At 38.4% G+C, this 12,247-nt stretch overlaps 1 protein-coding gene across 1 annotated transcript in view; it reads left to right on the plus strand.

The window, feature by feature from the left end:
- Positions 1–12,247, plus strand: part of Eys (eyes shut homolog) — a 1,705,088-nt gene that overhangs the window by 1,615,250 nt on the left and 77,591 nt on the right. The window contains 1 exon segment of the mRNA XM_047559194.1: positions 2,302–2,484. Coding sequence (XP_047415150.1) covers positions 2,302–2,484 — 183 coding nt within the window.

Genomic DNA, 12,247 nt, shown 5'->3' on the forward strand with positions numbered 1-12,247 from the left:
GATACATTTCTATTAGTTAACTGTTTAAATAACATATCACTTCCTTTTTCAATGAGTTTCTCATAAATTGTCCTACCTTTGTGATTGTAAGCTTAACTCATTGTTATATTTCTTGACTTTATCAGTTTTCATTTTCATTCTCTCCACCTAATCTGAGCTTCACACTTCCCCACAGAGTGGTATTTTTCTCTTCCTTTCTTTTTGGAGACAGGGTCTCACTAAGTCGCAGAGGCTGGCCTCAATATTACAATCCTCCTGTCTCAGCCTCCCCAGCAGCTGGGATTACAGGCATTCAAAACCATACCCTGCCACAGAGTAGTATTTCTAAAACAGTAACTTCGATCATTGACCAACTACTCAAGGATTATAGAGAAAATATAAAACTCCTCATGATTTGACATCTGTCTACCTTATTTCATTTCCTTTCTGAGAACTTCCCTTTCCTTTCCACTTTTTACACTTCATTCTAAAATTTGCAGATTTCATGAGTTCCTGAGTATAACATGCAATTTTAGCATTCACACCTTAGAACATGTTGTTCCTTCTACCTGAAATCATCTTTCCCTTTCACCTACCAGGTGAATTACCGCTCAGCAGCTGAACCTTGACTTTCAGTTCAGTACAATTTAAATGAATTTATTGACCTGACACTAGCTCCTTGAGAGAGTGTACTTTCTTTTTTTTTTTTTTTTTTTTTTTTTTTGCGGTACTGGGGATCGAACTCAGGGCCTTGTGCTTGCAAGGCAAGCACTCCACCAGCTGGGCTATCTCCCCAGGCGAGAGAGTGTACTTTCTTATCCTTGTGTCACCATCTGTATATCCTGTGATACAAAGCACAGGATCTGACAATAAAATACATGAGATTTTTTTTTTTTGTCAATTTAACTTAAATATAGTAAGACCTTTAAGCAGACTTGTTAATTGTAACAGGAAGAAATGCTAAAATGAAACAATAAGCTTTCCATTTCTTTTTTGATATTAAAATGTTATAGAATTCTATTTCCACTGTTTTTAATGTCAAGATTGAAAGACTGTTAGTATTTTTATTTTATTTTAATTCCAATATGGCTCATGTCCCCTTAATCAGCCACTGAAAGTAAGTACTTGACGGGAATAGTTTGAAACACTAACAAAATTCTTTCATTAGCTAAAATGTAAATATGAAAACTAACATATCTCAAACATCCTATTTCACATTCTGGCAAGTTTTGATAAAATTAAACTTGCCCTATGCCATTTATCTCAAGGTACAAACTAAGATTCTAACAAAATACCAAAATGAAGAATCTAACTTATTCCACTCAAATAGTCCAGTTTAATAATCATTTGAAAGAGACAGAAATAAAAATTCTGATAAGAAATTCATTTTTTCTGAGATATCACCATTATTCGCTATATAAACAATTATAACCAGACATGGGTCTTTTTTTTTTTTAAGCATTAGGTACCAGAGTGAGGACGTTTCTTAAGGTTTGTAAAAATTCTAGTTTTACAGCTTTCCAGGAGATGCAACATCTCTTGAAAACAAAGAAACAACATAATGTAATCAAGAGAAGCTCTTCTTCCCTCTATCTAAATGCCCCAATCAATAAAAATGGATCCTAGGAAATTCCACTAACCCTGGAACACTGTCCATAAAACACAGGAGTGGAGCTGAACATCCCCCTTCCTGTTTCCTGTGGTCTCCTCAGGTTTGGGAAATAAAAACCAATTGAGACTATTATAGAAGAAAAAAAAAAAAAGAACAATGAAAGTAGGGAATTGGATGTAAGACTAGAGGCAGGAAGAAAAGAGAATGGATAGTTAATAATACCCCTCAATTAGACTCCATCTTGTACACACTGGTCTTTGAATTGCTTTGGCTCATGTAAAGCTTCAGGACTAGAAAAGCACAGTTTGTTCCAAGTCGTGAGTTTCTTTCTAAGTCATATCCAGTGTTTGGACGCCAGATCATGTTTACCAAGCACCTGAGCAAACACGTTGACTGCCAGTGATCTTTTCTATTTTCTAAAATTGAGTTTCTCAACACAGAGCTTTGCTTTTAAAGCAAATCTTCATTATGTAGAAAGGGTATGTGAGTGAAAGGGTTCTATGAAGGATCCAAAAACATTGCACTTCCTTTGTTCTGGTTTTGAAATTCCCCTTTGAGTCACTTAGTTGCTCAATGCTGAAGGGCACTTAAGTATAATTACTGTGATAGTAAACAGACTATCCTGCCAGATGCATCAGCAAAACATAACCCTCCTTTTATAAGTACATGTACAGGTTTATTTTAATTGTTTGGTTTGGGTTTTTCCACAGCTATTAATATTACTCAGCCCAGTTTCAGTGGCACGGATGCCTTTGGATACACTTCGTTCCTGGCTTATTCACGGGTTTCAGACATCAGCTTCAGTTATGAATTCCACTTGAAGTTTCAGCTGGCGAACAATCACTCAGCACTGCAAAACAATTTGATATTTTATACTGGACAGAAAGGCCATGGTAAGATTAAGTGACCCCTGTAGGACTTGCCTCTCTTCTTTAAGAATACTTTAGTGATTCTTCAGGGACACTCTTAATTGCCATGGATGAAGACATTTGCCTAGAGGTAGCCAACTCCTGTTTTCCAGCATGTTCCTTGTAATCCAAAGCATTCAGTGGTTCTCTGATCCTTTCTGAATTCCTGGTTCACACTAGAGCCAAACAAGAAGACAGAGGTGGTGACCAAATCACAGGAGAAGTGAGTTTACTAATTTGTTCTTTTCTCTGTTCTTTCTACTTCCATGTATGAGGAGAGAAGAAAGTTCTCAGAAAGAACATGGCTTCACAGCATGTTGTGAAAAGAGAATTGATTAAATGTCCTCAGAGAAAACCATTCCAAATGAAAGGGGAAAGAAATTAAGAAAGCCCTTGACCTATCACAAAGTAGTCCAGTGCTCTAGCATTGATGGGAAATCAACTTAGAAGTTAAATTTGTCTTTCTTAAGTAGAAAATAGTCATGCATGTGTTAGGTCAAAGAAAATCACATTCGTTTTATTTCCAAGTCTGCAACTAACAGTTAAGCAATTAATCACTTACCTTTTCCGATATCTCATCTGTGAAATCAACATATTACACAAAAAAAGAACTTTCTCTCAACCATTAGTGGTTCTATTTTGCTCGGGAAAATAATATACCCTGGTTTTATTTTGTTTTTAACTCACTATCTACTAATACCAAATGTGCTTTTCTGGATTAGCACATGTTTGAAAGAGCCAATAGCCCTCATCAGTGTAGGCTATCAGCTCCCACCACCTCTGAGGATGCAGAACACTTCCCCAGTGCTATGCCAACCTAATGAGCCCTCCTAACTGATTTCCTGGTGTGTTCTCCACATTGTAGTAGGAGTTACCTCCTAAAAGGTTTATGAGATCATGTTCAAATCTTGTTTAAAACACACTTGTAGCATTTCACAGTTGTGGGATATTCACTATGCTTAGAATAAAATCCAAGACTCCCTACTGCATTCTCAAAGGGTCCTTAGTACCAGACCCTGGTCTGTTCTCAGAACACAGCCAGGCCCCTGGCACCGTCTCCCTGTTCCCCACTACAGGTCCTCTTCCAGTGCCTTGGCCCTCTAGTGCCTTCCTGCCTCGAAGGCTTCTTGCCTGCTGTCTCCTCTGTCTTGACAGGAAATAGCCACCAGCATTTTGAAGAGAGTGGGATCCTGGCGATGTAAACCTGCACTCAGTCTCCACAACTTACAAATTATGTCAATTGATGTGATATCTCAGTGCCTCAGTTCCTGACCTGCTACATGGGTATAATAAAAGTATATTCCCTAATAGAATTGGGAAGATTAGCAGAGTTAATACATGGGAAGCACTTAAAATATCATTGGATGCAAAAGACACAGAAGCTTGACTTTTCTCAAGGTTTTCTCTAGCCCTCTTACAAAAATAGACCTTATCCCACCTGTCAAAGTTATTTCCTACCTCAGCTTCTTACTTGCTTCTTCATAGGCCTTATCTCAATTTATATTTTTTTGTAAATTTTTATACAGTCGTTTCTTGATTTTCTCTGCTACCAGAATGGGAGTTCCATACAAATAGAGACTAAGTCAGTCTTATACACCTTTATATCACCCACACTACCTGGAACATAATTCATATTGAATTAATGAATCAAAGAACCACAATAAGAACAAAAATAATTGTATGGTATATAAGTCACCAACACAGTTGCACAAAGGTTCAAGAGAAGTCATTCTTAGGGGCTTGCAGTTCAAATGTCATGTCCTCCATTAGGATTTTCTGAGTGGCTGCAGTCCTCTTATCCCTCTAGTGAAGCTCTACTACTTCTGAATATAGTTTGTCCTGCGTTTAGTGCTTGGACCCTTTGTTACAGGCTACAAAGTTCTAAATTTCTTTCTTCATTTATACAAAAGATATCCCAGCTATGACTATATCACCCACAAAAACTATTTGGGGTGGTGGTGTTTTACAAATATCTGCTTAATGGCTGCCAGGAGACAGAAAGTAAAGAAGGGAAAGAAAGAATTTCTACCCTTAACCCCTTTATGCCACTTGCCCTTCATTGTATATGTATCAACTGCGTCCTTCCCAGTAGCTAAAAACTTTCAAATAAAAAATTCAAATAAAAAATTCAAATAAGCTTGCAAACTCTGGGGATGCCATGTTCTAAAATAGATCTCCTAAACCCTTAAAGATACGCAGAGGGAGAAACCAAGCAAAGAATAAGTGCTTGGCCTATGAAAATACTGCCACCATATAAATCTTCTGGAATCTTCAGCTAAAGCCTCCTTCAAAATTCTCAAAGTAAGGCGAAATATCTGCACTTGCCTTTGTAGGCTTAGACTGTGGTTAAATAAAGGCTAGATAACAGGTGGACACAATGAACTTCCGTTTTCTAACCTGTGAAAATGAGAAATCTGAAACATACAGTTCCACATTGTACCACCTGAGGGCACAACAACACCAGCTACACAAAACGCAGGCTGCAAAGAGCATTGTAAGGCAACGTTCCTCTGAACACCTGTGTCATGATCGCAGGAGGGTGCTCGTTCAAAACACTAAGTCCAAGGTCCTCTTGAATTAAAAGACTTTGAGTTCCATCAGGGTTTTTGCAACTAATATTTGAGGGCAATCACTCGAAACTCCTTGGGACCAGCTAAATTAGACCACATATGAGGTGATTATTGCCCATCATATCTTATATAGAGATAATGCATCAATTTATGTAGTCTAAGGTTATTAATTGAAAAAAATCATATTCCTTTAAAACATCATGATTAATATTAGGCATATACTTTGCAAATGTCTGTTTAAGAAAGGATGATTTAAGTCAGTGTTTTTAACAGTGATAGTTTCATATTTAGGTGCTATTGTTCAGTAATAATAGATTGGTTGTTACTACTAAAATCACCATTCCATAGGCTTCCTTTCTTTCTGGGGTGAAGAGATGCACAAGGTCACCATTTATATAACAACATGAAATGTAAGGCAAAAAAAATTTTTTTTTCAGTGCTAGGGATTGAACTCAGAGTCTTGTGTGTTTGAGACAAGCTCTCTACAAACTGAGCTATATCCCCAGCCCATAAGGCAACTTTTAATTTCTTATAAAACCTATAAAAAAGGCAAGGGACCTTAATTTTCCAATACTGATAATACTCTTTCCTGAGACCCCCAAAGCTGAACACTGATTGTGTCAATTTGCATTCTCATGAACTCTCTGGACAAACTATGATTTCAAAAATGTTCGGCCTGAAAACATCTCTCCTAATTTCTTTCTTAATCCTCTTTCTATATTTCTGAAGTCTAATTTGGCATTTTCTTCATTATCTTCTCCTCTCTTCCTATCCCCTACTCCCTTGTAATATATGTCTTATAGTTTGACTCTTCTAGAAATGAACAATATGTCCCACGATGGTCCACAGATGAACACACTGCCTTCCCTTCCTGCCTCTCTTCTGTTTGTGATTGGCACCCAACCATTCTCCAGTGGGAAATGCAGGGTCCCCCAGGACTTTTCCCTCTTAGCCACCTATGTCAGATGAGGGTGCTTGTTAAAAATCTAAATCTCAGGCTCTCTTGAATCAAACAACATGTTCATTTTGACAAATACTTACTGGGTACCTAGACGTGAGGTCTTCTGTGTGCTGGAGGCACAAATATGAACAAGATGAAGTTCCTGTTTTCTCTCCATTTAATCCCCCATATTCTATCAAACACCAAGGTCCATCCATTTTATCATGTTATTTTTTGTATTTTCTCCTTGTATCTTTATTGCTCCTGGATTATCTGTCACAAATGGTTGCAACAGCAATCACTTCCTTTCCAGTTTCCCTGCTTAGACAGGCCACTCATCCCCTCTGTCATCCACTTTACTACCGGAGATGGTTCTAACAAGTCTGACCACTTTTTCCCAGTCAACTCGAATCATCCCCTAAGCTCTTTGGAAATAAAGATGTCTATCCAGCACCTGCCTATTTACAAAATCTATTCTTCCTTCATTCACCAGTATTGACACATGTGTACATCCTGGGCCCTGTCATTTTATCCTCCATGTCTGTGTTCTGTATAGGCAGTTCCATCCTCCCGAACCTACCACACATCTTTGTGTGTCTCCAAAACTCTTCTACCCTTTAAGTCTCAGCTTGAAGGATCATTCTTTTTCGAAGTCTTTCACACTTCCAGAATATTCTAAGAATTAATCCCATTATAATTTGCTAGTAACAATCATCATATCTTATTATACCTGTAAAATCATCATATCTTATTATACCTGTTTGTCTGGATCTAAGAACCAGAACCATTGCTTTTCTTCTTCATGTCAGTGGTGACTGTCGCATATAGACTAGTTTTGTTTTGTTTAGTTTTGTTTTTGCAGTGCTGGGGATCGAACCCAGGGCCTTATGCTTGCCAGACAAGCACTCTACCAACTGAGCTATGTCCCCAGCCCTAGACTAGTTTTTGAAAGAATAAAAACAAAAACTCATGGTCCTCGTAACAATAAAACTTATAATTGGTTTAGGGAGGGAAGATATGTGTTCTTAAAATGTAGTTAACAAGACATGTCAAAAACAATGTCATGCACACACAGCATCTAGCATAACATGTAATACATTTGGAACATAAAAATCACTGAATGAAAAGAAGGACATAAAAGAAGGAAAGGATGGAATTCATAAAGTAGAAACTTGGTGCAGCTAGAACAGTTAGGGAATATGTCCCCTGGATTGTATTTCTCAGTCTTTCCCTTCCATTCCAATCAGCACTTAACAGTTAGTGCTACAGCAAACCCAGTCATTCCCAGTTCAGTTCTCTCACATCCCAGGTCCTGCTGGATCCCAGTCCAACAGTGAGATCCTTCCATCTGAACTCTATCATCCCACCTTCACAACTTCCTCTTGCTGGGAAGGACTGCACTAAAGTTCTTCACCTCTCCCAATACAATCCATCCTCACGATATTCTCTGATGAATTTAGGCCCCCTTATATACTTGCACAGAGTCTGGGTAGCATTTGTAGTTTACACCCCATCATTTGAGATCTGATTACATACTGTTTTGTCATTCACAATCACTACTTTGAACCATATGAAGGTACCATTTTCATAAATCAAAATGTTAAAATAGCAGTGATTTCATAAACTCGTCCCTCAGCAAGATTAATCTTAAACTCCTGTAAGATGAACCACGCTTCAATTTCTTTTGTATCCCCAACAGCAACATTCACATGCTGGGTACTACATGAGAAATCAATAATTACATGTTTATTGATTCTTTCTCTCTGCAGACAGAGGCTATCCTGGTTAGCTAATAATACCGTGTAGGCATAGATTGATCTTGATGGTAGTGGAAGAGTGAGAACCTAAAGAAAGAAGGGAAGGGAGACATGTATCACTGTTTACCTCCTTGAAATGTAAGTTAAAATGTCACCTGAAACCTTTATTTAACAGGTTTTATACAGTGATAGAATTTTTCAGAAAAAGAAATATAACTTCCTAGAAATTTGACCTATGTGCCTATGTTTTATGTGCAGTTTTCCATCAGTCTCCAGCATGTAGGTCTTCTATGCTGTTGTAATTATGAAAGGTTGCCTCATATTTCATGCCAAATAATTTCTTGTTTGCTTCAAGCCCTTAGTTATTAACTGTAACAGAAATAAGAGTACATAAATATAACTTGATGTTTTTCTATGGAAGAAAATGAAATGAATGTCATCTATTGTACAGAAAAAGAAAAATGTAGTGGGGAGTGTCACAAAAAGCAATCAGCCCATGCTGTTCTTCAGAGAGCCCTGGTACTGATCAGGCAAAGGAAGATGCCTGATGAATGAGAGAGCAGGCTATAGCCAGTTCCTCAGCAGAGCACATCCCTCAATTCCACAGCGCTCAGGCACTCTGTAAACATAACTGACAGTGTGTGCCCAGAATTTGATTTTTTTTTTAACAACAGAAAAGTGTTCATTATTTTCTGCTGTCATCATAGGAGGAGGACTGAAAATTGTGACAGTTTTCTTCCTGACAACCTCAAACTCTCAAAATCTTAATTTTTATGGAATTCAACATCCTGGACTATAATATCAAAATTGCCTAAGTCATTAAGTAATTTGGGTTTTCTACGATAGTTTACAAAGAGGCTAAACTAATTTTCTTTACTCACTGAGAAACATACAAACATTGTCACATTAGAACAACGCTCAGAGTTAGAAATGACAAAAGATCTTTGCAAATTCACCCACCAACTTTTTTCAGATTTACAAGAGAAATGTGCGTGTAAGCATCTTTCAAAGTTACCTCAATATAGGGAAATAACCAGAGCATAAAGAAAGAGAAGCAGCCAAGGGCACATTGGTCAACTACAAACCCACACTTTCTGTGCTGGTTCTACCCTGCCAGCGTGTGGTTTCATCTTATGAAAATTCAAGTTCACCCACAAACTGATGCTTTCATTCCTTATTTTCACTGCCTCATCTTTGACAGCAAGAGAAATGTAGATTTGCCACTTCTTCTAGTCTAAGAGATGTTAAAAGAAATGCCACATATAGCATAGGTAATGTATTTTATCACATTCTTAGGTACTCTGAGCCCAGCATGGGATCTGTTATTACTAGCAATCTTGCCACACTGTTCGTCAGCAGAGCTGCAACTCAGACCATTTTGATTGACCACTACAGCAGCCAGTTTGTATTGCATGCCTTCTAAATAATTTAATTCCATAAGACTAACACTCTACAGTATCCACTGTATCCATTGTGCACGGTGGCAAATGATGAGACATCATGGTCATGGCTATGCATGATTTTCATGTTTTCAGAGACCTAGAATATCTGTAATTTAATTGTGATGTTAAAGAACAGGCAGTGAAGGGCCTGACACTATGATCAGAATCTGTATAGATCTTACAGATCTTAAGATAAACAAAGAAACCAAGACTGTATGTTCCTTAAGAGTTAATCTAGAATCTCAATATCAAGTCATTTGGTGGGGAGGGGGTACTAGGGATTGAACCCAGAGGCCCTTCACCACTGAGCCACACCCCCAGCCCTTTTTAATTTTTTATTTTGAGACAGGGTCTCACCAAGTTGCTTCCAGGCCTAAATCGCTAAGACTGACCTTGAATCTGTGATCCTCCTGCCTCGGCCTCCTGAGTGGCTGGTATTTTAGGTGTGCACCACCACACCTTGCTCTCAAGTCATCTTAATGTTGATTTAGCATCTTGTAGAGACTGACAGCATGGGAAAAGAAATGACTCGAGTGTCTCCTTTGTACCACTGAACACATCCTATTCTGCAAGTAAGACCTATAATCTTTTGGATCTTGTTTTTCACATATCACCTTAGATATATTTTTCCATTGTATCACCTTAGTTTTGACTCTAATTCCATAAACTTCTACCATTATTTTCCCCAAATCTTTCACACTTACATAACTTTTCATTTGTATTTCCTTTAGTTTTATTCCTAAAAACTCTCATAGCCAGTTGAACAGTCAACTGAAATTTGATTAAGTTTATTTTGGTATCTCTGTGTTAGTATCATTGTCCTGCAAAATTAAGAATATTTAATAAAAAATACTTTCCTTCTTTTAGAAATCCAAAGGCTTTTTTAGCCCTAGTACTATAATCAAATATGGCCACAAAAGGTCTACACACAAGGAATTATTCTCTCAGAAGGAAACTCCCATCAGCAATTAGCAGCCATTGACGGGGCAGCATGGGAGGCTCACAGCATCAGTCTCTGCGGCTCCTCTGACACTGTCACTTCCACCTGCCAATTCCACCTGAAGGGAGGAAAAAGCCATTTGTCACTTAAAGTTTATGAATCCATTTGGAAATGTCTTTTTAAAACACTTTGAGTTATTGTTAAAGAAAATCAGATGAGATGTTATCATTGTCACAGTATTCAAAAGAGAGAGAAAAGAAGGGAGCCATCACATTAGCAAAGAGGCAGGGATCACACACCCTTGTCCTTGACTGCTTAGGACTTTGCTCAACTCTGCAAAGTACATTATCATACTCAAGGGGGTAAATTAGTTTTGATACATGAAAATACTTTACCACATTAGAGAAATAGTTTGAACAAATAACAAATCACATCCGTGATGTTAAAAAAGATCCTAACATTAACCTTTGTATTAACTGAAGTGTGCTGAAATATGTGTGGATTTCACAGCACGGTTGATATAAATGTTTGAACTCCTCACAACTATCCAAGGAACTGCTCTCAAACCACTCTGAACCCTCATGCTGGACCCTGGAGAGTCAACTTCAACCTCTCCCCAAGTCAGTGGTTCTGATTTTGGAGGTAATGCGGTCTCAGTGAGAACACAAGCATGTATGATTTGTTATTTGTAATACACTGATTTGACCAGAATCTGTGATAGAAACAAAAGGGCAGCTGTCTTTAGAAAATCTCTCCAATACACAGGCTCTAGTTACTTCTTTTATGTAAGAACCCAGAAACCACTCCGGACACAGGAACTCACATAAGAGAGTTTATTAAGCAAACAGATAGAGTGTCTCCCTACAAGGTAAGAGAAAAAAATGAGAGGAAAAGAGAGAGAGAGAGCATGCACAAGAGAGAGAGTGAAAAGCCAGGAGGAGAGAGCATGAAAGCGAGAAGGAGAGAGAAAGCATGAAAAAAAATGGCGGTGGAGCTATCCTTAAGCAGTCGAATTCCGCAGGTTAACAGGGGATCAATAACGGAGAAGGATACTTGCAAGCTGACTGATGAACTAATAGCTAGCTAGGATGTTCACAGACTGACAAGAAGTTGGGAGGTGGGGAAATGACTGCAGTGTAAAGGGTGGGGGAGTAGCATTATATTATATTTTATACATGAGTCTTAGTCTTCCTTTTGAGAATTTCATAATGAAATTGTGGCTCAAACCACAAGCTACTCTTGTCAGGCCTTCCTTCAAGGTGGAGCTAATCAGATTTCTAATTACTGCCACTTCCATTGCATTCCACCCTCCCCCCGTGAGAATTCCATATGATTGCTACAAAGCAAACAGAGTTGCCGCACAGGTCTGCTCATTTTCTTCCTTTTTCCTCCAGATCAAGCCAGTCTGCACAATTTCTTTGAAACCTCTGGTCCTTTCCTCCTCCCTGTGTAAAACTTTCCCATCTTGCTCATACATGCCAATTAAAGCAGAGGCTGGACCTCCACATTCAGCCCGCTAGGAAAACTGCTGATATAAACAGCACAACCTTTAAGTTTAAAAACAAACCAAAAACAAGCAAAGAATCGTGTAACCACTTCCAAGTAATTTAGGGAATAAAATACCATAACAATTATAATCATATGCTTGTGATGCAAATATTTTTCTTACAATGCTTTGTAATATTTTGTCATGTAATATTTTGTCTTCCTAAGGTTTTATGCATTTAGGAGGGAGTACCATCACCACCACGAGCCCTCCTACAACACACACTTCTAAGACCCATCTGAGACACCTTGGAATGGCCTGACTGCTCTCATCTCAACCTCTTTTCTTTCAGAATGTCCACGGAGCATCCTTCATGCTTCTTTCGGTTGTCGTCTTTTCCGTGGCTAACAAAGTCACATCCCTTTCTTCACAGAGACAAGACCTTGCCTGCAATAGGGAATCACTGCCTTCTTCCCAACCTGAGGCCAGATGCTATTCTGACCACAGCATCTCCTCTTTTCCCCCATGAGATTTCCCCTAGGGAGTCTATTATGAATTGCTCTTACAATGCCAAGCATGGTTCACCACAACGCACCCACTTTGAAGCTCTCTG

Source organism: Sciurus carolinensis, chromosome 7, assembly GCF_902686445.1.
Source record: "Sciurus carolinensis chromosome 7, mSciCar1.2, whole genome shotgun sequence".
Taxonomy (NCBI): domain Eukaryota; kingdom Metazoa; phylum Chordata; class Mammalia; order Rodentia; family Sciuridae; genus Sciurus; species Sciurus carolinensis.